The sequence below is a fragment of the Pristiophorus japonicus genome, chromosome 15 (genome assembly GCF_044704955.1).
Source record: "Pristiophorus japonicus isolate sPriJap1 chromosome 15, sPriJap1.hap1, whole genome shotgun sequence".
Taxonomy (NCBI): domain Eukaryota; kingdom Metazoa; phylum Chordata; class Chondrichthyes; family Pristiophoridae; genus Pristiophorus; species Pristiophorus japonicus.
Genome location: NC_091991.1, coordinates 34,182,409 through 34,208,598, shown reverse-complemented (window position 1 = coordinate 34,208,598; position 26,190 = coordinate 34,182,409). Strand labels below are relative to the sequence as shown.

Genomic DNA, 26,190 nt, shown 5'->3' with positions numbered 1-26,190 from the left:
AGAAAATGGTACAGGATACAGTGAAAAGGCAGTAAAATAGGATTAAAGTAGACAGCTTCAGATGAAGGTTCAGAATCTGCACAAACATGATGGACCAAACAACTTCCATCTGTGCTGTACATTCTATGATTATTTTGCATTGCTGCTGATTAAGCCAGAGACAATTATTTAGCACTTCAGTAAAATTATAAATAGCTTTAAAATGATTTGCGATCAAGTTGAAATAGCCAAAGACTTGTACATTTTAATTTTTTTTTTTTTTACAGGTACGTTAAAAAAGCCTGGAAACTGACAAGTTTAAAAACAGAGTTATGACAAAGTTCAGGTTGGTCAAAATACATGTGGAATATAAACCAATGGCTGTTTGCTCAGTTAGCAGGTGTCAACATTGGTACTTGTAAAATTTGGTTTTACATGCTCATAATAAATGTTAACCATATAAAGGTTAAAATGTTAACATCCAAAATATCACAAATATAAGAACATAAGAAATAGGAGCAGGAGTAGGCCATACGGCCCCTTGAAACTGCTCCACCATTTAATACGATCATGGCTGATCTGATCATGGACTCAGGTCCACTTCCCTGCCCACTCCTCATAACTCTTTATTTACATGATATCTTTATTACAGAAAAAGTATTCTCATGTCCAAGTAAGTTTTATGCTTAGATCAGCAAAGAACTAATTGTCTGTACACAACCCGCAGTATTAGTGATTTCATCCGAAATATGTCACATTGCAATCTAAAATATGAAATCATTGAGATTTTCATTCCAGAGTAGGAGCTACTTAACCCCTTCAGGGGAGGGATAAAACATTCCTGCATACCAATGTTCTAATTGTATAGACTATTGGGGTGATGTCCATTGTTATATAATTCACACTTACAAAACAGAAGATTTGTCATGCAATGATGTCTTGCTTGAAACCAGAAGCATTTATCACACCTAATTCAAGTTCAGTTGTGATTTTAGATTTTTTTTTTTTAAATAAAATCTTGCCTCTTTCACAAATCTCTAATCACTCCATGACATTTTAATGCATGAATTACAGTGCCTTTAGCTAAAGGAAGCAGCAGTTATTGTTTTAACATTAGTCAGTCGAAAACAGCGATTCACAGGAGGCGTTTTGGGGATGTATCTCGGATGGGGCAGAAATTCCTACTGTCCCATGGCTTTGCTGTTGACCCCAATGAATATCCTGGAGTCAATGAGACTTGTTTATTGCAGGCAGGTGTCCATGCCATTTATGGGGCTGAAGGAATGTCCACTTCCGATGCTCAGTAGGGCGTTTGGAGGGTATTTGGTGTGATGCCATCTCACATAAGTGGGCCTGCGATCCTCTGGGAGCGGTAGGATGATTTTTTTTTTTTAATTGGCTAGTTTGTACCCATTCAGCGAGTTTCTATAATGCAACTGATCACTTGTTGAATCCAGCCTTTTAAATTTTAAACACCCCAATCCCACCAAGACACCGTAGCAATGCTAGATACCAAGGATGCACATGTCTATCTTGTGTCCAGCATTGCTAGAGTGGAAAGGTTGTATAACATATTTCCCAGATTTGCACAGCATAATATACCTGACTGCATGTGTTTGGGGGGGGAGGGGGGGCAGGTAATGTGTCTACCCCTACTGCCGGTGGAACTTTTCATAGATGATAAAAGGGGCGGGATCATGCCCAGAATTCCCCAGGAACATCAGGGCTGTTGTGTTCAATGGTAAAGCAGCACAATACAAGTAATGATCAGTTAGTTTTCCAGATCATTGACCAATAGAACATGACTGATAGGACTGTACATTTCCAAGCTAAATATGTAGATTATATTTGCGTCAAAATCTTATGTAATACTAGATTAACAGTTCAGTGCAGTAGAGGGAGTAGTGCATTGTTGGAAGTCTTGTCTTTCAGACAAGACATTAAACTGATGTCCAGTCTGCCTGTTCAGGTCAATGTTAAAATCTCTCCAGGCCTCAACATACGAGTTTGTTCCTCGCCCTGACTCCCCGCACACATCGATCCCGCCCCGATTTAGAACTGTAGCTATACGATTACCTGTCAGATTTTTTCCCCCACAAGGGGAAGGCAAATTGACAACAATCTTCTGAAGTGCAGCTCATTATAAAGGTGTTCTACATGAAATTGGGGTAGGGCAAGTCATTGTTATTTTAGGAACTTTACCTCCACGAGAACTGGACAATTCAACAGTACGTTCTGGTGAAGGAGTTTTACACCATATTAAGTCCAATGACTGTGGGAGTCGTAAACAGTTCTGCTCACCCTCAGCTTGAGCAGTATAGTTCTCCCTGCAGTAAGAATGATTGGAAGATGCATTTGTATTCACAGCCATTTTAATATTCATGGTGGATTTTTGTTCTGTTGTGCCATAGTAATACAGTTGCTCCAATCTCTGCTGCATTGTATTCAGTAATCCTAGATTGTGCAGGTTTTGATGATTATGTTGTTGGGAAGGTTGGTGGCAAGGTTGTCTGAACTTCCAGTCTTGCTTCTGGCCATAATAGCAATTAGTGCAAAACTCTGTAGATTCCTCAGGAATTGAGCAAACATAATCCTGCATGTTTTGGTTTAATGATTGGTAGAGGGGTATAAGATGTTTATTTTGTAAGCAGCCCTTCATATTTCTGACCAAAGTTTTCTTCACACGGTCATCCTTCCATTCTTCTCTAGTTTTGGGTGCTTCTACAATCACCATTTGAGAATGATTACGCCAGTCAAATGACTTCTTCAGGGAGGACTTCATAGGCTGCTTCCGATTGTGGCACCTCGCCCCGCACTTCACCATGGGAAGCACAATTCCAATGTCTGCAGTGAATCTCTCTCCCCCCTCGTGCAAAATCTGATTCAAGTCAAAAATACACTCTTCCACAGTATCATCCCCACTCACAGTAGAACTGATTTTGGATTCTTTATCGGAGCATTTGCTGATTGTGCTGTCGCAAACTGTTCTTTCGGAGATTTTGCTAGTGTAAGACTTCACAGATGTTTTGCTTAAACTGGTTACTATAGAGGAGTTTGATTGAGTCTGTTGAAGTTTTCTGCCAGGTTGCTTTGTTATTTTGTTCATCTTCCCTGCAGGCTTCTCACAGTTTGGAGTGACAGGAAAAATGTCTTGTACAACTGGACTTTGGAAAGTAATTTTAGTTACCGCTTCTGGAGCATGGTCTGGACCAGCTCCTTTCTCACCACTAACTTGTTCCACATTTCCAGCACAGTTATCATCAAAGCAAAACTGGTCTGAGCCAGTATCTGCTGTACAGTGTGCAACCTGACTTACAGATCTGTGCTCAATATCCATGTCCTGGTTAATTCCATTCAGATAGGACAGGCTACAGATTTGTTCCAGTTCAGTCCTTCAAAACATAAAAATAATTTTTTAAATATAAAAGATTTCAACTCTGGCTGGTTGTCAGGCAGGCAGGGGCTGAGGTGGACGGCAAACCATCCCAACTTCAGCAACATGAGGCCCAGAAAGTATTACCTCCTGGGCCCCATCATTTTGCCCACCCAAAACTGGCAGCTGGCCGACAGGCAGGAATAGAATGTTAGGTAGCAGGAGGCCATCACTGGGAACAAAGGAGTGGTTCCAGGCTTCAGCTAAGTGGCTGGGAGCAGTTTCAGGAGCATCTTGCAGTCAAGGGGAGGGGGGGGGGGGGGGGGGAGAGGAGAGAGCCCCGGGGCAGGGGAACATAAATTTTCCTTGTGGGGCCCAGAGGAGTGCTTCTGCTTCTCCTGGCCCCATAAGAAAAGTTTAAAAAAAAAAAGTAAAACCCAGTTACCTTTTTGGGCCTGTACTGGCCCCGGCTCCTGTCCCTGCTAGGTTAGCCTGGCAGGAAAGCCATAACGCCCACTGGCAGGCCTCTGGTTAAAATTCTGGCGGGTGTGTCTCTCAGATGAGCAAATTGAATTTGGAACCCACGGGAAGCAGTACCTCAGTGGGAAAAGTCCCACAGGCTGGTTTCCACCATACAGGCAAGGTTAAAATCGGCCTTTTTATATCGGACAGGTCTGTTTCTAGCATAGCTGGGAAAATTATACAAGATTCTGGCGAAATGGGCAGACACATGGAAGGTGAAATTTAACGTAGAAGTGTGAAGTGATTCAATTTGGTAGGAAGAATGAGAAAAGGCAATCTAATTGTAAAGGGGGTGCAGGAACAGAGACCTGGGGGTGTATGTGCACGTCTTTGTGAGGGTGGCAGGACAAGTTGAGAAGGCTGTTAACATGGCATTCGGGATCCTTGACTTTATAAAGGGAGAGGCATAGAGCAGAAAAGCAAGGAAATTATGCTAAACCTTTATAAATCACTGGTTAGGCATTATAGCTGGAGTACTGTGTCCAATTCTGGGCACCACACTTTAGGAACGATGTCAAGGCTTTAGAGAGGGTGCAGAGTGGTACCAGGGATTGAAGACTTCAGTTACATGGAGAGACTAGAGAAACTTAAAGGGTTGACGGTGGATAGGCAATGGCAGACATTTAAAGATTACATGGATGAACTTCAACAATTGTACATCCATGTCTGGTGTAAAAATAACACTGGGAAGATGGCTCAACTGTGGCTAACAAGGGAAATTAAGGATAGTGTTAAATCCAACGAAGAGGCATATAAATTGGCCAGAAAAAGCAGCAAACTTGAGGACTGGGAGAAATTTAGAAATCAACAGAGGAGGACAAAGGGTTTAATTAGGAGGGGGAAAATAGAGTATGGGAGTAAGCTTGCAGGGAACATTAAAAACTGACTGCAAAACCTTCTACAGATATGTGAAGAGAAAAAGATTAATGAAGATTAATGAGGACCCCAAGAAAGAATGCAAAAGGCAGGAGGCAACAGAGCAGAGTAGCACTGGGGTAAGTGTAAACCACAAGGTGATAGGAAGGGACAATATGTATGAATATAAAGGAGCTGCAGGAGGGGTCAAAACTAAAAATCATGATTTAAAAACTAGTATTAAAACACTACCTAAACGCATGCAGCATTCGAAATAAAGTAAATGAGTTGACGGCACAAATCATTACAAATGGGTATGATTTGGTGGCCATTACAGAAACGTGGTTGCAGGGTGGCCAAGACTGGGAAATAAACATACAGGGGTATCTGACAATTTGGAAGGATAGACAAGAAGGGAAAGGAGGTGGGGTAGCTCTGTTAATAAAGGATGGTATCAGGGCAGTTGTGAGATGATATTGGCTCCAATGAACAAAATGTTGAATCATTGTGGGTGGAGATTAGAGATAGTAAGGAGAAAAAAGTCACTGGTTGGCATAGTTTATAGGCCTCCAAATAATAACTTCGCGGTGGGGCGAACAATAATCAAGGGAATAATGGAGGCATGTGAAAAAGGAACGGCAGTAATCATGGGGGATTTTAACCTACATATCGATTGGGCAAATCAAATCGCACGGGATAGCCTGGAGGAGGAATTCATAAAATGCATACGGGACTGTTTCTTAGAACAGTATGTTACAGAACCTACAAGGGAGCAAGCTATCTTAGATCTGGTCCTGTGTAATGAGACAGGAATAATAAACGATCTCCTAGTAAAAGATCCTCTCGGAATGAGTGATTACAGTATGGTTGAATTTGTAATACAGATTGAGGGTGAGGAAGTAGTGTCTCAAACGAGCGTACTCTGCTGAAACAAAGGGGACTACAGTGGGATGAGGGCAGAGTTGGCTAAAGTAGACTGGGAACACAGACTAAATGGTGGCACAATTGAGGAACAGTGAAGGTCTTAAGGAGCTGTTTCATAGTGCTCAACAAAAATATATTCCAGTGAAAAAGAAGGGCGGTAAGAGAAGGGATAACCAGCCGTGGATAACCAATGAAATAAAGGAGAGTATCAAATTAAAAACCAATGCGTATAAGGTGGCCAAGGTTAGTGGGAAACTAGAAGATTGGGAAAATTTTAAACGACAGCAAAGAACGACTAAGAAAGCAATAAAGAAAGGAAAGATAGATTACGAAAGTAAACTTGCGCAAAACATAAAAACAGATTGTAAAAGCTTTTACCGATATATAAAACAGAAGAGAGTGACTAAAGTAAATGTTGGTCCCTTAGAAGATGAGAAGGGGGATTTAATAATGGGAAATGTGGAAATTGCTGAGACCTTAAACAATTATTTTGCTTCGGTCTTCACAGTGGAAGACACAAAAATCATGCCAAAAATTGCTGGTCACGGGAATGTGGGAAGGGAGGACCTTGAGACAATCACTATCACTAGGGAGGGAGTGCTGGACAGGATAATGGGACTCAAGGTAGACAAGTCACCTGGTCCTGATGAAATGCATCCCAAGGTGTTAAAAGAGATGGCGGAAGTTATAGCAGATCCATTCGTTATAATCTACCAAAATTCTCTGGACTCTGGGAGGTACCAGCGGATTGGAAAGCAGCTAATGTAACGCGCCTCTGTTTAAAAAAGGGGGCAGACAAAAGGCAGGTAACTATAGGTCGGTTAGTTTAACATCTGTAGTGGGGGAAATGTTTGAAGCTATCATTAAGGAAGAAATAGCGGGACATCTAGATCGGAATAGTGCAATCAAGCAGACGCAACATGGATTCATGAAGGGGAAATCATGTTTAACTAATTTACTGGAATTCTTTGAGGATATAATGAGCATGGTGGATAGAGGTGTACCAATGGATGTGGTGTATTTAGATTTCCAAAAAGCATTCGATAAGGTGCCACACAAAAGTTACTGCAGAAGATAAAGGTACGTGGAGTCAGAGGAAATGTATTAGCATGGATCGAAAATTGGCTGGCTAACAGAAAGCAGAGAGTCGGGATAAATGGGTCCTTTTCGGGTTGGAAATTGGTGGTTAGTGGTGTGCCACAGGGATCGGTACTGGGACCACAACTGTTTACAATATACATAGATGACCTGGAAGAGGGGACAGAGTGTAGTATAACAACATTTGCAGATGACACTAAGATTAGTGGGAAAGCGGGTTGTGTAGAGGACACAGAGATGCTGCAAAGGGATTTAGATAGGTTAATCGAATGGGCTAAGGTTTGGCAGATGGAATACAATGTCGGAAAATTTGAGGTCATCCACCTTGGGGAAAAAAAAAAAACAGTAAAAGAGAATATTATTTGAATGGGGAGTAATTACAACATGCTGCAGTGGAGAGGGACCTGGGGGTCCTTGTGCATGAATCCCAAAAAGTTAATTTGCAGGTGCAGCAGGTAATCAGGAAGGCGAATGCAATGTTGGCCTTCATTGCGAGAGGGATGGAGTACAAAAGCAGGGAGGTCCTGCTGCAACTGTACAGGGTATTGGTGAGGCCGCACCTGAGTACTGCGTGCAGTTTTGGTCACTTTACTTCAGGAAGGATATACTAGCCTTGGAGTGGGTACAGAGACGATTCACTAGGCTGATTCCGGAGATGAGGGGGTTACCTTATGATGATAGATTGAGTAGACTGGGTCTTTACTCGTTGGAGTTCAGAAGGATGAGGGGTGATCTTATAGAAATATTTAAAATAATGAAAGGGATAGACAAGATAGAGGCAGAGAGGTTGTTTCCACTGGTCAGGGAGACTAGAACTAGGGGGCACAGCCTCAAAATACGCGGGAGCCAATTTAAAACCGAGCTGAGAAGGAATTTCTTCTCCCAGAGGGTTGTGAATCTGTGGAATTCTCTGCCCAAGGAAGCAGTTGAGGCTAGTTCATTGAATGTATTCAAATCACAGATAGATTTTTAACCAATAAGGGAATTAAGGGTTATGGGGAGCGGGCGGGTAAGTGGAGCTGAGTCCACGGCCAGATCAGCCATGATCTTTTTGAATGGCGGAGCAGGCTCGAGGGGCTAGATGGCCAACTCCTGTTCCTAATTCTTATGTTCTTATGACAAATGTAGGTCCCTTGCAGTCAGAATCAGGTGAATTTATAATGGGGAACAAAGAAATGGCAGACCAATTGAACAAATACTTTGGTTCTGTCTTCACTAAGGAAGACACAAATAACCCTTCTGGAAATACTAGGGGAACGAGGATCTAGCGAGAAGGAGAAACTGAAGGAAATCCTTAGTAGTCAGGAAATTGTGTTAGGGAAATTGATGGGATTGAAGGCCGATAAATCCCCGGGGCCTGATAGTCTGAATCCCAGAGTACTTAACGAAGTGGCCCTAGAAATAGTGGATGCATTGGTGGTCATTTTCCAACATTCTATTGACTCTGGATCAGTTCCTTTGGATTGGAGGGTAGCTAATGTAACCCCGCTTTTTTAAAAAAGGAGGGAGAGAGAAAACAGGGAATTATAGACTGGTTAGCCTGACATCGGTAGTGGGGAAAATGTTGGAATCAATTATTAAAGATGTAATAGCAGCGCATTTGGAAAGCAGTGACTTGGATCGGTCCAAGTCAGCATGGATTTATGAAAAGGAAATCATGCTTGACAAATCTTCTAGAATTTTTTTGGAGGATGTAACTAGTAGAGTGGACAAGGGAGAACCAGTGGATGTGGTGTATTTGGACTTTCAAAAGGCTTTTGACAAGGTTCCACAGAAGAGATTGGTGTGCAAAATTAAAGCACATGGTTACTGGGGTTAATGTATTGATGTGGATAAAGAACTGGTTGGCAGACAGGAAGCAGAGTAGGAATAAACGGGTCCTTTTCAGAATGGCAGGTAGTGACTAGTCTGGTACCGCAAGGTTCAGTGCTGTGACCCCAGCTATTTACAAAAACATCAATGATTTGAATGAAGGAATTGAGTGTAATATCTCCAAGTTTGCAGATGACACTAAGCTGGGTAGCAGTGTGAGCTGTGAGGAGGATGCTAAGAGGCTGCAGGGTGACTTGGACAGGTTAGGTGAGTGGGCATATGCATGGCAGATGCTGTATAATGTAGATAAATGTGAGATTATCCACTTTGGCGACTAGGCCTATATTCACTGGAATTTAGAAGAATGAGAGGGGATCTCATAGAAACATATAAAATTCTGATGAGATTGGACAGGTTAGATGCAGGAAGAATGTTCCCGATGTTGGGGAAGTCCAGAACCAGGGGTCACAGTCTAAGGATAAGGGGTAAGCCATTTAGGACCGAGATGAGGAGAAACTTCTTCACTTAGAGAATTGTGAACCTGTGGAATTCTATACCACAGAAAGTTGTTGAGGCCAGTTCATTAGATATATTCAAAAAGGGAGTTAGATGTGGCCCTTATGGCTAAAAAGATCAAGGTGTATGGAGAGAAAGCAGGAATGGGGTACTGAAGTTGCATGATCAGCCATGATCATAGTGAATGGTGGTGCAGGCTCGAAGGGCCGAATGGCCTACTCCCACACATATTTTCTATGTTTCTCCTCAGAGCAGAGATGGTGAAGAAGAGATTTGATGGAGGTGTTTAAAATCATGAAGGGTTTTGATAGAGTAAATAAGGAGAAACTGTTGCCAGAGGCAGAAGGGTTAGTAAGCAGAGGATACAGATTTAAGTAATTGGCAAGAGAACCAGAGGCAGCATGAGGAAGAAAAAAAGTTATGCAGTGAATTGTTATGATCTGGAATGCACTGCCTGAAGCGCGATGGAAGCAGATTCAACGATAACTTTCAAAATGGAGTTGAAAGCTCTTTCAAGGAGCCGGCACAGGCAGAATAGGCAAATGGCCTCTTTCTGTGCTGTGTTATTCTATGATTCTATGAAGACACAAAAAGATATTATTTAAAGCCAAAACAAAGTTAGCCTTTCCTTTTTGTGCTTTTCTATTTATTTTTCACCCTTTGTACCTCGAGCTCTCCATTTGTCTTGCCTGGCTCTTCGCAAGATTAACTTTTCCCCAAATCATCTCCCTGTTCTGTGCATCATAAGGAACTATGTAACACGACAGCGACAGATTTTAGCCACAGCTTACACACCACAATTTGTCTGAATGGACTGCACATAAATAGGGAAAGTCAAGGCAGTTACAATGCCTGAACTATGACTCCGTACTAAGGATATGGTGTGGAAATCTCAGATTCCCTCAGGATGAATCATGTTTGGAAGCAAGGGCAGTCAGCAGGGAGTGGGGTTACCCTTCCAATACTATTCATGTATCACCTGGTACATCAAGTGTTGACAGTATCCATGGAGATGTTTGCTGGCTCCCTACCCTTCAGAATGAGGACCATATGAGTACAAGAGCCACTCGGGGAAAGGAGCAAGGGAGGGTTAATTAAACAGGATAGCTTTTGAATCAGGGCTTGTATGGTACTGTTAAAGTAGATGTAAATCAGAAGGGAGCATGGTGGGATGAAGTTTGTGCATCAAACGCCATTTTACCTCTAACACACACAAATGAAAGTGTCACTGGAATATCAATTTATTTTTAAAGACTGATTTTCAGATCAGTCTGACAAAACAGGTAGAATTACCTTTCTAAGAACAAACAAATTACCATGGCCTTCTCAATTGTCACAAAATCTAAATATGAACAAGCGAATAGGTACCTGCAACTGCTGTCTGTCACAGGCTGATCACATCTTTTACTTGTGATAGACTTCAATTTTCGCACTGAAGGAACAAGAGTGTACTTGGGACAGCTAGTACCGTTTACATTTAGATCGGATTTGCACAACCTAGGCCAAAAAAGAGAGTTTAGGAGCTTTTCCATATTTTACATGAACCAACTCATTCTGTAATATTTTTCTCATCAGTGCTGACACTAGGCACTCAGAAGCACTGTACAGAAAGCTATTTTTAATTCTAGCTGCTGATGACCAATATGGCCACTTTTAGATAGCTCACAATGAAGTGTCGTCCTTATTCCTTACACACAAGCAAAATATTGTGTCATCTTATGTTCTTAGTTGTACGAGGGAAAAGCAACTAAGGGCTTTTTGTTTTTATTCTCGGGATGTGAACAAGGATGGCATTTATTGGCCATCCCTAGTTACCCTGAGAAGGTGATGGTGGGCCGCTGACTGCTGTTTGCTACAACAGAGTGGCTTGCGAGTGAAAAGTTAACCACATTGGTGTGGGACTGGAGTCACATATAGGGCAGGTAAGAGCAGTAGGTTTCCTTCCATAAAAAAGGACATTAGTGAACCAGTTGGGTTTTTAAAATGACAATCCAACAAGCTTTATGGTCACTTTTACCAATGCCAATTTTTTATTTACTGTTTTAAAAAAAAACTGAATTCAAATTCTCAAACTGCCAAGTGATTTATGGGATTTGAACCTTCATTCTCTGGATTAAGTCCAGTAGTATAACCACTGCCCTATATACCCCTGTCCCTGCAAATCTTTTGGCCCTGTGTAGCTGTGTGATTGCTAATAGAAATGTCCCCAAAGATAATGCAACTTTCTTCTAAGTTCTATACCAAAATGTGTTGGTATATTGCTGTGCTACACCGAGTGGTAGCAGTGGGCAGGGGTGGGGGCAGAAAGGCTGGGCTCCTCTATCATTTGCGACATAATGAGTGCCTGATTTTGGTCATCTATGAAAGGGCTGGGTCTAATCAAGTGATTTTGTGGACATCATCTGACCAACTTAAGTTTGTTATATCCCTCGTTATCAATTCCATGTATAATAATGAAACGCTCTTGCTAATGCAAAGCTAACAACGTAATACTTACAGAGCAATAGCTCACATTTTTATCTGCAGTTACTTTCTATTTTGATGAAAGGAAATTTCAGAGCACTTGAATTTGAATTATGAATAAATGTAATACTCGTAACAAATTATATTTGATAAAGATTTTAACAGCCAAAGCAGCTCAACAGAAATTCAATATAACTGCTTATTTGGAACAAAGTCAATACACTGAGCATTTGAAGTAGTTAAAACAGGATTCTAATGTGATTTATGATATTGAAAAATTAATGAGATCATCTAGGCAGCACACACAGCAGTTTGTTTTAAATGATTTATTTGTGTGTTTTTTTTTAAATTATGAAAATATATTCTTGCTTTCATTTTTACACATTCTGAGGAACACTAACTTGATCTTTCAGGGCAGATAAATAGATCCTACAGCTCCTGAAGTCAGAGACACTTTCCTTGTGCAGTCTGGGCTGCTGCTGAGCACTACTGATGTTTGAACCAAGAAAAGGGAGCAAAACAAGAGAGCTCAACAGACTGAATGGCCTTTCCTCAAGTTCAGATAATAAGGCAAGGCCTTCTCTCAGATATTTTTCACCTTGCTTTTTGCAATTTAAAAAAGGGTGTAGAGAAGGAGGAACTGTAGGAAACAAGATAGAAATTTGCAGACTGTGTGACCGGGTTTTTGGCGATATTTCGCCATATTTGGCGAAAAAACAGTCTGCGAGAACTTCGGGCACCTTTGTCCAGCGGCGCTTTCCACGTACCGCTGGGGAGAGGAGCGCTGCGGTGCAAAACCCAAAATAGTGTTTTCGCCCGAAATTTGGCTCTCTCCGCCCCCATTCTGCGCCCAGAATACCGACAAGGAAAAACCTATCGGTGCAGCCCTGCCAACAGCGGTAAGTATGAAGTCCTGCAAAAAAAAAGTTTATATTTTTAAATTATTTTTCAGCGATTTAGTTGTTAAGGGTTTTGAGAATGTTTTGTGAATTTTTATTCTTCAATTTAAAAAAAAGTTTTTCCCTCCCTCCCACAAGGCCTCTCTCGCAGAGTTATCGGCCTTGGACTAAAGTTGCCAAACTTTGCGGGTTGCGCCACGAATCCTCGTGCAACGCCAATTTTTACCGCTGCGTAAATTAAAGGCTGAATATCTGGCCTACTAACAGTAGCGAAGCGAAAACGGTCATTTTGGTGAAAAAATACCATTTTCGCTGAAAACCGAATTTTTGTCAGATATAAAGGAATGATGCAAAGAGGGATAAATCAATTCTGACAGAGAAGATGTAAACTAGCAAAGGACAAGAAACAGAAAGAAATGTAAAATAAACTTAACATTTTATTGGCTTTTATTTCATTTCCCAGTAGGCTGTGTTTACTTTGTAGTTAATGTTTACCATACTTGGTTTGTTCGGTTCTGGTCTGTGGAGCAATGTGATGCCTGGGAACGATTGTGCTCTAATACTGCAGCTACAGTTTAATGATAGTTTTGTGATAAAAAGTGGTATTATATTACCATAATAAAGTTTTTGCAAATCACACTTCAATTCAGTACCCAAACATTTTGTTGTATATTTCAAAAATGCACACCATAAAATATGTCATTTTAAATTCTCAGAACTTCTTACAATACAACTTTTAGCACAGAAATCTGCCTTCTATGTTCAAAGATTGAGCTGTGATTGGAGTCTGAGCTTAAATCAGTTAAATAAGTACATATAGTTTGGAGGAGTCCAAACAGTACTGAGGGTTAAACACTGGCCTTTCACCTCCAGGAGCTAACTGATGGGGTGATAGTCTCTATCTTTTGGCTATATGGGTCCTATATGAAATGAGCTTGGACAACCTCAATCATAGTGGGCATGGATGTACAGCACAAAATGTCTCTAATTGTCAATCTCACTGGATGGCTTGTGTGAGAAATGGAAAACATGTTGCACTGGTATAGCACGGGTGTTGTTGAGGTTGGAGCCGAGTCAGATTGTTGGGGCAGAATAGCGGGAGCTTTAATCTGTGTCTAACTACGCTCTCCCTGACCCGAGACTGCTTGATGCTGGGTGCCTAAAATGGCAAGAGTTCCATTCTCTACCACTCGGAGTATAAAAATACATACAGTTCTATACATTAGTTGAGGAATGCTCAGTGACAGGGCTGGGATCATTCCTCGTAGGCAGTTAAGGACTTGTGGGGAAAGTGGGTGAAGTGTTGCCTTCGGTGGAGGCAGCAGCGGACATGAACAGTGATGCATCAACATAGAAGTACAACTATGTGTGACCCTCATTGAATGTACCTGTAAGTATTATCATACCAGATTTCACATGTACCCCAAACCAAACTGTGTCCAGAGGTCAAAATCGGTAAGTTTTGTAATTGTACAGTTATGTAACTGTACAGATAATTTTCTAAAGACCTCCATTCCCACTTGCTCTTCTGTACTGAAAAGATGCATTATATTTCCAATATTGTTTTTTTTTCCCTTGGCCACAAAACAAATTATCACGCATAATAGAACAGAAAAAGATAGCTCTACACTTCCAAGTGCTCTTATCTTTTACCAAGTTAACAAAAAAGCACTACCATAAAGACAATGATGTGACATAGTATTAAGAAGTTAGTTATTCAGTGGAATACCACATTTGCATTAGAGGTCTGTCTAAATGCTGCAGCGGAGCCCTCTGTGATTTATTAAAATGGAAACACATTCGAACAGGAGCTTCAATTCACCTGGTATTTCCTGCTTCTGAAAAATAAGTTGCTGAAGGTCGTAGCTGATTATTAACGGGTTTCCTCACAAAGCCTTTTGACCATTTCACACTTGCAACAGAGTCTGATGGGCTATTTACAGTCTTCACACTTTTGATATCATCATCATCATCCACTTTCAACCCATGTTTTACCTGGAACTTGCCTGCCAGCTTTGTTCCTACCTGGTTTACAAGAAAAAAATATAAGGCAGAGTGTCTGGAACACAACACGATTCTGCAGTAGAAAAGAATAAGGTCAAATTGTAAAGAAGGCAAGTGATTGGCCCCAGCAAAATATGGCAACATTTCCAGGAATGTTGCAGCAATCCGAAAATTCACAACAGGTGCAAGGAATTTCTCCGTCTCGGAAATAGGTATTTGTAGTCCTAGTTCAGTCCTGATCCAATTACAATGGACCTTAGCAGCCACAGATTATAAGATTAAGGGGTAATCAAATTCAGGTGTTTATGATGATTAAAGGATTTGATGGGGTTGAGAGCAAGAGAAACTATGGGCCCAAGTTTCGGGCTGCGCCGGGACGCCCGTTTTTCACGCCACAAAGTGCGCCTAAAAAATACTTACCTATTCTCCGGCTCCCTGCAGGTCCTCTGGAGCCGGGCGCTGCGCAGCACGAGCTGTGGGGGGCGGAGCCAGGTCCCTGCGCTGAAAACAGTGCCGGGACCTCTGCACATGCGCGCTACAGTGGGCGCACATGTGCAGTAGCTCCAGGCGCCCAAAACTGTGGGGAGGGGCCCGAAGCACGCAGCCCCTAGCCCTGGCCGAATGGCCTCACTGGGGCTGTGTGGATAAGGCTGGCTCCCACGCCCAGCTCCTGCTTCCTCCCGACCTGACTCCCCCCCCCCCCTCTTCTTCCCCTCCTCCCCCTTCCCCTCCTCCTCCCCCTTCCCCTCCCCCTCCCCCCTCCTTCCCCTCCCCCCCCCCTTCCCCTCCCCCCCACTCTCTCCCCCCACTCTCTCTTCTCCCCCCCCCCCCCCCCCCCGCCTCTCCCCCCACTCTCTCCCCCCACTCTCTCCCCCCACTCTCTCTTCCCCCCCCCCCCCCCCGCCTCTCCCCCCACTCTCTCCCCCCACTCTCTCTTCCCCCCCCCCCCCCCCCCCTCCCCCTCGCTGTCAAACACAGACACTGACAGACAGAGTGAGAGACACACACACACAGAGACAGAGAGAGATACTGACAGACACACACTGGGGGGGCATCCCAGCACGCTGTTGGAGGTAAGCAGAAAATGTTTTATTTATTGATTGTTTAATTTTTAATTTTTTTGATTGATTTATCTATCATTTATTATTGATGATGGCTCTTTATTTGTAAAACTGAAGTGTTTAATGTTTGTAAACTTCCCTTTTAAACCCCCCCCCCTCCCCCCACCATTCCTACACCTGATTTTCTAAGTGTAGACAAGGTTTTTCTGAGCGTACAAAAATCTACACTTACTCCATTCTTAGTTAGTTTGGAATATGTTTTCACTGCCTCAACTTTCAAAACGGGCGTAAGTGGCCGGACACACTCCCTTTTGAAAAAAAAACTCTGTTCCAAACTGAAACTGTTCTAACTGACTAGAACTGGAGCAAACTAAATGCCGAGAATTGCAATTTCTAAGATATTCCATTCTAAAAAAAGCAGGAGCAACTCAGGCCAAAACTTGGCCCCTATGTCCTGTGGTGGAGGGAACCCAGAACAAGGGGGTAAAACCTTAAAATTTGAGCTAGGCCATTCAGAGGTGATGTCAGAAAGCATTTATTCACACAAAAGTGAAAATGTGGAACTCTCTTCCCCCCAAAATGTTGAGGCTAGGTGAATTGAAAATTTTGAAATTGATAGATTTGTTAGGTCAGGGTATTAAGAGATATGGATCCAAGGTGGTAAATGGAGTTAAGATACAGATCAGCCATGATCTAACTAAATGGCGAACAGGCTCAAGGGGCTATTGGCCTAGTCCTGCTCCTATGTTCGTCTGAAGTGAAGTCCATTACCAGGAATTTCCTTGGAAATTCAAAGTTACATCAGCAGAGTGGGAGAACCCCGAGGAAATTCCCAGCGCATATACTTGTCCATGTACATGACAATCTACAAAACTCAGAAAGGTTGACACGGTCCCAAGAAAGTTGACAGCTCGAAAACAAGATACAAATGAAAAGTAGCCGGAATAAAGGTCAATGACCAACGCCACTGTTTCAAGGTGATTGAACAAGTTAAATGTCTTTTCATTCATAGAATCGTATAGCACAGGAGGCGGCCATTCAGCCCATAGTGCATGCACTGGTTCTTTTGAAAGAGCTATGCACTTAGTCCCACTCCCTTGTTCTTTCCCAGTATCTCTGCAAATTTATTACAATTGGTTTGACAGTTTTAATTAGTGTTTTGGGATATCACACAGTTTATTTTTCTATGCAATGTTGCTTTTCATTCACCCAACCCCAAACTATCTTTCACTGCATAACAGGTGGCCGATCGTTCGCACACCTGCTAAAGTTATATTTCACCCACCCCCCCCGCCACCCACCAACCACCTTGCCCCGCCCGATGCTTCTGTTTTTCTATTCTTCCTACCAAAGTGAATAACCTCACATTTACCTACATTATACTCAATCTGCCATCTAACTGCCCACTCACTTAGTCTTTCTATATCTCTTTGCAGACTATGTTCCCCTCACAGCTTACTGTCCCACCTTTCTTTGTATTGTCAGCAAACTTGGATACATTATACTCGGTCCCTTCATCTAGGTTAATATAGATTTTAGATAGCTGAGGCCTAAGCACTGATCCTTGCGGCACCCCACTACCTGACAAAAAAACCTGTTTATCCCTACTCTATGTTTTCTGTCTGTTACACAATTATCTATCCATGCTAATACATTATCACCAATCCAATGAGTCCTTATCTTGTGTATTAATCGTTTATGTGGCACCTTATCGAACACCTTTTGGAAATCCAAATATACTGCATTCACTGGTTCCCCTTAATCTACCCTCAGTTACATCCTCAAAAAACAAATTGGCAAACACGATTTTCCCTTCTTAAAACCATGTCTAATCATTTTATGATTTTCTAAGTGCCCCAATACCACTTCCTTAACAATGGATTCCAGTATTTTCCTAACGACTGATGTCAGGCTAACTGGCCTGTAGTTCTGTTTTCTCTCTCCCTTCTTTCTTGAATAACGGTGTTATATTTGCTACCTTCCAATCCACTGGGAGCAGTCTAGAATCTAGGGAATTTTGGAAGATCAAAACCAATGCATCCACTATCTCTGCAGACACCTCTTTTAGAGCCCTGGATGTAGGCCGTCAGGTCCAGGGAATTTGTCGTATTTTAGTCCTATTAGTTTCTCTAGTACTTTTTCTCTATTTATATTAATTACGTTAAGAACATAAGAAATAGGAGCAGGCGGCCATATGGCCCCGAGACATTTAACACGATCATGGCTGATCCGATCATGGACTCAGGTCCATTTCCCCATAACTTCTTATTCCCTTATTGGTTAAGAAGCTGTCCATCTCTGCCTTAAATTTATTCAATGATCCAGCTTCCAGAGCTCTGAGGCAACAAATCCCACAGATTTACAACCAGAAGAAATTCCTCCTCATCTCAGTTTAAATGGCCGGCCTCTTATTCTAAGATTATGCCCCCTAGTTCTAATCTCCCTCATCAGTGGAAATATCCTCTCTGCAGCCACCTTGACAAGCCCCCACATAATCTTATATGTTTCGATAAGATCACCTGAATTCCAATGAATAAAGGCTCAACCTTTTCTCATAAGTCAACCATCTCATCTCCGGAATCAACCTAATGATCTGATTCCAAAGCAAGTATATCTTTTCAGAAATATGGAAACCAAAACTGTACGCAGTATTCCAGGTGTAGCCTCACCAATACCCTGCATAACTGTAGCAAGACTTCCCTGCTTTTATACTCCATCCCCTTTGCAATAAAGGCCAAGATGCCATTGGCCTTCCTGATCACTTGCTGTACCTGCATACTATCTTTTTGTGTTTCATGCACCAGGAGCCCCAGGTCCCGCTATACTGCAACACTTTGCAATTTTTCTCCATTTAAATAATAACTTGCTCTTTGATTTTTTTTTTCTGCCAAAGTGCATAATCTCTCACTTTCCAACATTATACTCCATCTGCCAAATTTTTGCCCACTCACTTAGCCTATGTTCCTTTGCAGGTTTTTTGTGTTCTCCTCACACATAGCTTTTCCTCCCATCTTTGCACTGTCAGCAAACTTGGCTACGTTACACTCACCCTTCATCCAAGTCGTTAAGAGATTGTAAATATTAGCTATTGATTGCCAACCCGAGTGACCCAGTTATCCCGACTCTCTGTTTTCTGTTAGTTGGCCAATCTTCTATCCATGCTAATATATTACCCCCAACCCATGAACTTTTATCTTGTGCAGTAACCTTTTGTGTGGCACCTTGTCAAATGCCTTCTGGAAGTCCAAATACACCACATCCACTGGTTCCCCTTTATCCACGCTGGTCATTACATCCCTCAAAGAATTCCAGCAAATTTGTCAAACATAACTTCCCCTTCATAAATCCATGCTGACTCTGCCTGACCGAATTATGCTTTTCCAAATGTCCTGCTACTGCTTCTTTAATAATGGACTCCAACATTTTCCCAACCACAGAGGTTAGGCTAACTGCTCTATAGTTTCCTGCTTTTTGTCTGCCTCCTTTTTTTTTAAAAAAAAACAGGGGGGTTACATTTGCAGCTTTCCAATCTGCTGGGACCTCCCCAGAATCCAGGGAATTTAGGTAATTTACAACCAATACATACACTATTCCTGCCGCTACTTCTCAAGACCCTAGGATGTAAGCCATCAGGTCCAGGGGATTTATCTGCCTTTAGTCCCATTATCTTACTGAGTACCACCTTCTTAGTGATTGTGATTGTGTTAAGTTCCTAACTCTGATTAGACCCTTAGTTCTCCGCCTATTTTCGTATTCTTTGTGTCTTCTACTGTGAAGACACTGGATACAAGATATTTGTTTAACGGTTTCTATCATTTCCTTATTCTCCAATCATTTCTCCTGTCTCAGACTTTAAGGGACCAACTTTACTTTTACTACACTCTTAAAAACATAGAAAATAGGAGCAGCAGTAGGCAATTCAGCCCTTCGAATCTGCACCGCCATTCAATGTGATCATGGCTGATCTTCTATCTCAACACCATATTCCTGCTTTTTCCCCATACCCCTTGATGCCTTTTTGTTTCTAGAAATCTATCTATCTCCCTCTTAAATATATTCAGTAACTTGGCCTCCACAGCCTTCTGTGATAGAGAATTCCACAGGTTCACCACCCTGAATGAAAAAATTTCTCCTCATCTCGGTCCTAAATTTCCTACCCCTATCCTGAGACTGTGACTCCTTGTTCTAAACTTCCCAACCAAGGAAACATTCTCCCCGCATCCAGTCTATCCAACCCAGTCAGAATTTTATACGTTTCAATGAGATCCCTCTCATTCTTCTAAACTCTAGTGAATACAGGCTTAATCGACCCAATTTTTCCTCGTACAACAGTCCTGCCATCCCAGGAATCAGTCTGGTGAACCTTCGCTGCACTCCCTCTATGGCAAGTATATCCTTTCTTGGGTAAGGAGACCAAAACTGCACACAATACACCAGGTGCGGTCTCACCAAGGCCCCGTATAACTGCAGTAAGACATCCTTGCTCCTATACTCAAATCCTCTTGCAATGAAGGGCAACATACCATTTGCCGCCTTAACTGTTTGCTGCACCTGCATGTTTGCTTTCAATGACTGGTGTACAACGACACCCAGGTCCCTCTGTATATCGACACTTCCCAAGCCATCACCATTTAAATAATACTTTGTCCTTATATTTTTTCTACCAAAGTTAACCAATTTTCAATCCATAAAGGATGGTATCCAATTAAAAACAAGGGCATACAAAGTGGGAGGTCAGAAGACGGGGAAGCTTTTAAAAGCCAACAAAGAACGACTAAAAAAAATGATTGAGGGGGAAGATAGACTATGAAAGTAAACTAGCGCAAAATATAAAAACAGATTGCAAGAGTTTCTATAGGTATATAAAAAGGAAAAGGGTGGCTAAAGTAAATGTTGGTCCCTTAGAGGAAGAGACCAGGGAATTAATAATGGGGAACATGGAGATGGCAGAAACTCTGAACAAATATTTTGTATCAGTCTTTATGGTAGAGGACACTAACAATATTCCGACAGTGGATAGTCTAGGGGCTATGGGGGGAGGAACTTAACACAATCACAATCACTAAGGAGGTGGTATTCAGTAAGATAATGGGACTAAAGGCAGATAAATCCCCTGGATCTGATGGCTTGCATCCTAGAGTCTTGAGAAGTAGCGGCAGGGATTATGGCTGCATTTAAAAAAAGGAGGCAGACAAAAAGCAGGAAACTATAGACCAGTTAGCCTAACATCTGTGGCTGGGAAAATGTTGGAGTCCATTATTAAAGAAGCAATAGCAGGACATTTGGAAAAGCATAATTCGGTCAGCATGGATTTATGAAGGGGAAGTCATGTTTGACAAATTTGCTGGAGTTCTTTGAGGATGTAACGAACAGGGTGGATAAAGGGGAACCAGTGGATGTGGTGTATTTGGACTTCCAGAAGGCATTTGACAAGGTGCCACATAAAAGGTTACCGCACAAGATAAACGTTCACGGGGTTGGGGATAATATATTAGCATGGATAGAGGATGGCTAACCAACTGAGGAGAGAGAGTGGGGATAAATGGTTCATTCTCGGGTTGGCAACCAGTAACAACTGGGGTGCCGCAGGGATCAGTGCTGGGACCCCAACTATTTACAATCTATATTAACGACTTGGAAGAAGGGACTGAGTATAACGTAGCCAAGTTTGCTGACAATACAAAGATGGGAGAAAAAGCAATGTGTGAGGACACAAATAATCTGCAAAAGAACATAGACAGGCTGAGCGAGTGGGCAAAAATTTGGCAGATGGAGTATAATGTTGGAAAGTGTGAGATCATGCACTATGATAGAAAAAAATCAAAAGAGCAAGTTATTATTTAAATGGAGAAAGATTGCAAAATGCCACAGTACAGCCGGACCTGGGGCTCCTGGTGCATGAAACACAAAAGGATAGTATGCAGGTACAGCAAGTGATCAGGAAGGCCAATGGCATTTTGGCCTTTATTGCAAAGGGGATGGAGTATAAAAGCAGGGAAGTCTTACTACAGCTATATAAAAGGTATTGGCGAGGCCACACCTGGAATACTGCATGCAGTTTTGGTTTCCATATTTACGAAAGGATATACTTTCTTTGGAGGCAGTTCAGAGAAGGCTCACGGTTGATTCCGGGGATGAGGAAAGGTCGAGTAGATTGGGCCTTTACTCATTGGAATTCAGAAGAATGTGAGGTGATCTTAATCGAAACGTATAAGATTATGAGGGGGCTTGACAAGGTGGATGCAGAGAGGATCTTTTCACTGATAGGAGAGAGAAGAACTAAGGGGCATAATCTTAGAATAAGGGGCCACCCATTTAAAACTGAGACGAGGAGGAATTTCTTCTCTGAGGGTTGTAAATCTGTGGAATCCACTGCCTCAGAGAGCTGTGGAAGCTGGGACATTGAATAAATTTAAGACAGAAATAGACAGTTTCTTATCCCTTTATCGTTTAAGGGGTTATGGGGAGCGGGGGGGTAAGTGGAGCTGAGTCCATGATCAGATCAGTCACGATCTTATTGAATGGCAGAGCAGGCTCGAGGGGCCGTATGGCATACTCCTGTTCCTATTTCTTATGTTCTTATGGATAACTTCACATTTATCCACGTTATACTGCATCTGACATGTGTTTTCCCACTCATTCAACCTATCTAAATCGCCTTGCAGCGTCTTTGCATCCTCCTCACAACCCCACCTAGTTTTGTGTCGTCCGCAAACTTGGAAATATTACATATGGTTCCCTCATCCAAATCATTTTTATATATATTGTATAGCTGGGGCCCAAGCACTGATCCCTGTGGTACCCCACTAGTCACTGCCCGCCACCCTGAAAAAGACCCGTTTATTCCTACTCTCTGCTTCCTGTCAGTTAACCAATTTTTAATCCATGCCAATATATTACCCTCAATCCTATGTGCTTTAATTTTGCACACTAACCTCTTATGTGGGACTTTATCAAAGGCCTTCTAAAAATCCAAATACACTACATCCACTGGTTCTCCCTTATCTATTTTATCAGCTACAAAAGACTCCAGTAAGTTTGTCAAACACGATTTTCCTTTCATAAATCCATGTTGACTTTGTTTAATCCCATTGATATTATCCAAGTGTGCCGTTATCACATCCTTTATAAAATAGGCTCCAGCATTTTTCCCACTACTGATGTCAGGCTAACCAGTCTGTAGTTCCCCGTTTTCACTCCCTCTCCTTTTTAAAAAAAAATAGTGGGGTTACATTTGCCACCCTCCAATCTGCAGGAACTGATCCATAATCCTGTAGAATTTTGGAAGATGACAGCTAATGCATCTACTATTTCCATGGCTACCTCCTTTAGTACTCTGGGATGCAGATCATCAGGCCCTGGGGATTTATATGCCTTCAGTCCCATTAGTTTCTCCAGCACTATTTTCTTACTAATTATCATTTCCTTTAATTCCTCTTGCTCACCTTCCTTTTTATATACTTGTAGAAAGCTCTTACAATCTGTTTAGATATTTCTTGCTAGTGTTTTCTCATTCTATTTTTTTCCCTTCAATTGTATGGTTATCCTTTGCTGGTTTCTGAAACTCTCAAGGTGGTTTCTTGCCTTTTCTGTTCAATTTATCATACATTTCTCCTGGAGAAAGGAGAAGCTGCTGGAGCATCTACAGACCTTCCCCCTCTTCATGAGATCCAGGCAAGTCAGTCAACTCAATGTGAAGGCACTGAAAGAGCTACAGGTTTTGGAAGATCATCTGGAGAGAACAATGTCAACTGGATTGCAAAGTATACAAGACATCATCTCAAAAGAGACTAAAGGATATCTGGGTCACTCTCAGGGACTTAAGGCTCTTTCTGATTCCATGAGGTCTGTTCTCAGTGTTAACTGTAACCAGAATCCTGTTCCCAATACCAGGGGAGAAATTAAGAGTGTGTGCCATGTACATTATAAGACCCAGATTTGCATAATTTAATGAGCTCCTACCTGATTCTTGGGCAAAATGATAGTGGATAGGATTTGAGCGGGAACAATGCAGTAAGTACAGCACTCCAATTTTAGGGTCGCTACCATCCCATTCCCGCTGGTGGACCAAGTTAAAATCAGACCTGACCTTTTTAAAGAGTTTGCCAAGAGAAGCTGGGACCAACAGTCAGTTTCAAACCATCACCTCAGTTGCATGTATTGCAATTATCAATTGTGCTGTAGGTTGCAATAAATAATATATATTAACTCAATAAATTTAGTTAATTGGCCAATCTGTACCAAGTGGTCTCATACCGTGAAAGTTTTCCACCTCCAAATTGTTAGAAAATGTATTGACATCCTGCTTGTTCTCCATTAATCAATGTACTGTGATTAATTGTTAGGCTTGGGCTGTGTTAGACCAATACAGCAGCAAGCAACAGAGGTTTAAATTCACGAGACCTTTTCTGCTTATGGGAAATGTCATTAAGCCACTGACCTGAAGTAAAGGGTGGAAAAAGCCTTAATTGTAACATTTCTTCTATTAATTAGGAAAAGCAAGCTATTGGGATAAATAGCAATACTAGTAGAAAATAGAACACTCATTTGATGAATAATAAAACAAAACAAGTAGAATTTTGTATTAAAATGAACTTACCATCTGGTATTTGATTGATAATGGTCCATGGTATTGTTGCAAAGATGAATTATCCCTTTCATCATTATCTCCTAAGCAATTTGGATTTGTATATGTTGATTGTTCTGCTGAATTTTGCAGAATTTTCCTGTAAAATATGTAAATAAACAGACCTTTTTATAGACTTCCACTCAATTATGTTTCCAATATTTTAAAAGTGAAACTATTAATATTTGCTTCATTTACATATGAATGGAGTCCTTAGTGCATTGCGGTGCAATATACAAAGTCTTGTCATGAAATGAGCAAAGTTGAAAAGTACAAACCTGATTGAGCTGGATTCGAAGATGCAACATCTTCTTACTTTTCTATTCCCTATACACTCTTCGTTATCTTCCATATTAATACTGTTCCTACTCCTGTAGCCTCTGAAATTAGTACAATGTAACAAAAAGTCCATAACTACTTACTACACACTCCACTTTTGATGAATTAATTCCTGTTATCAAACTAAAATCAACCATATGCAATAATTTTCTGTTTCCATTGAAAAAAATATATTGCCTACTTAATGTACTTCATTTAACACATTTATTTGTAGAGGTTAGATTTTAAAATTGGAACATTTAATTTTTATACAATTTATAAAAATGAATGCTTTTGAAAAGATTAAAGCAGTTCATTGTCAAGCTATATGCATCTCTTATTTTACCATCTGCAGTTATTATATGCTCAATTTTGTTACCAGCTATTAAGACTATTGCTTGTTACAGCTATGCTGATTCAACAAAACGGTAACCTTAATAACAGAACTTTTTCCAGTCATGAATTAAAGTCCATAAAATGTCCGTTATTCATCTGTTAATCAACCTGATGTTGAAGAGTCTGTATACTAAGTGGGTTTCTGATAGATTTAGATGAGGAAAGACGGGAGGAGACTCGAGTGGAGTATAAACACCGGCATGGACTGATTGGGCCAAATGGCCTGTTTCTGTGCCGTATATTCTATGAAACGGCAATGATGTTAAACAATTATATGAAAAAACTTCCAACCTTTTCAGTGACTAAATTTTAGTTTATGCCTGTGTGTAGTTTAAGCACTGAGTTAAGAGCAATGTGCATTGTTATTGTGAAGACAAAATGATTCCAAATTATTCATTGAGAAAATAATGAATTTTGATAATAAAGGAATACTCCAGGATGAGCCTTAATGGTCTAATTTTGAAGTTTCTTGCTTAAAGGAAAAAGGATAATCACTCCATAAATTTAAACTCCAAATAGGGAAATAAAATGTTAAACTGATAATGTTTTCAGATTAGTAAATGTAGCAATGGAATTCTCCTACCTTATTACCAAAGGGAGATTGCTGGGCACAGATATATTGGACCTCTGCCATTGAAATCCATTCCATTTAACAGTTCTCTTCCTTTCCATGAAGAAGTCAACAATACTCGAAAATGGCATTTCACTTCCTTTTACAGCATTCTCTTGAACGACTGCACAGCTGATTTTTGGAAGATGTGGAACTGACGTTTGCAGACATGTTTTCGTTTCTGTAACACCACTGAGATGCTGCTTTGATGAGGCCAATAAGTCATCTAAAATATATATATTTTAAAAAGTGAAATGCCAATTCTAAGTTCATTATTCCTGCTTGAAAACATCAACTTCCAAAGGAATTCAAAACTGGTGGAATTTTGCCCATTACCGTACCAATTAATTGATAATTCTGTCCAAAGTATTTTTAGGCAATATGTTCTCAGTAAAGTACTACACTAAAATGACTAAATATTAATATAGCTTTTCCCCTCATGTATTCCCTTATTTCTCAACTTTTAAAAAAGTTATTTATATTTAATATCAGTTTGTAATGTCAGTCAGTCATAGGCAGTACCTCAAAATCGAGGAAGATTTGTTTCCACTCAAAGTGAGTTCTCCAGTGGCTGTACAGTCCAACGTGAGAATTACAGTCTCTGTCACAGGTGGGGCAGACAGTTGTTGAGGAAAGGGTGGGTGGAGAGTCTGCGCTGTCTGCGCTTCATTTCTGCATGCTCTCGCCGACAAGACTCGAGGTGCTCAGCACCCTTCCGGATGCTCTCCCTCCAC

The 26,190-nt window shown here is 41.3% G+C and overlaps 1 protein-coding gene across 1 annotated transcript in view; it reads right to left on the bottom strand.

The window, feature by feature from the left end:
- Positions 1-249: 249 nt before the first annotated feature.
- LOC139281447 (uncharacterized) overlaps positions 250-26,190 on the bottom strand; it is a 37,820-nt gene continuing 11,879 nt past the window's right edge. Inside the window, exons 3-8 of the mRNA XM_070901611.1 lie at positions 25,430-25,682; positions 24,411-24,512; positions 24,106-24,232; positions 14,264-14,466; positions 10,448-10,576; positions 250-3,371 (exon numbers count right to left, since the gene is read on the bottom strand). Coding sequence (XP_070757712.1) covers positions 2,120-3,371; positions 10,448-10,576; positions 14,264-14,466; positions 24,106-24,232; positions 24,411-24,512; positions 25,430-25,682 — 2,066 coding nt within the window. The 3' untranslated portion in view covers positions 250-2,119. The remainder of the gene's footprint in view (positions 3,372-10,447; positions 10,577-14,263; positions 14,467-24,105; positions 24,233-24,410; positions 24,513-25,429; positions 25,683-26,190) is intronic.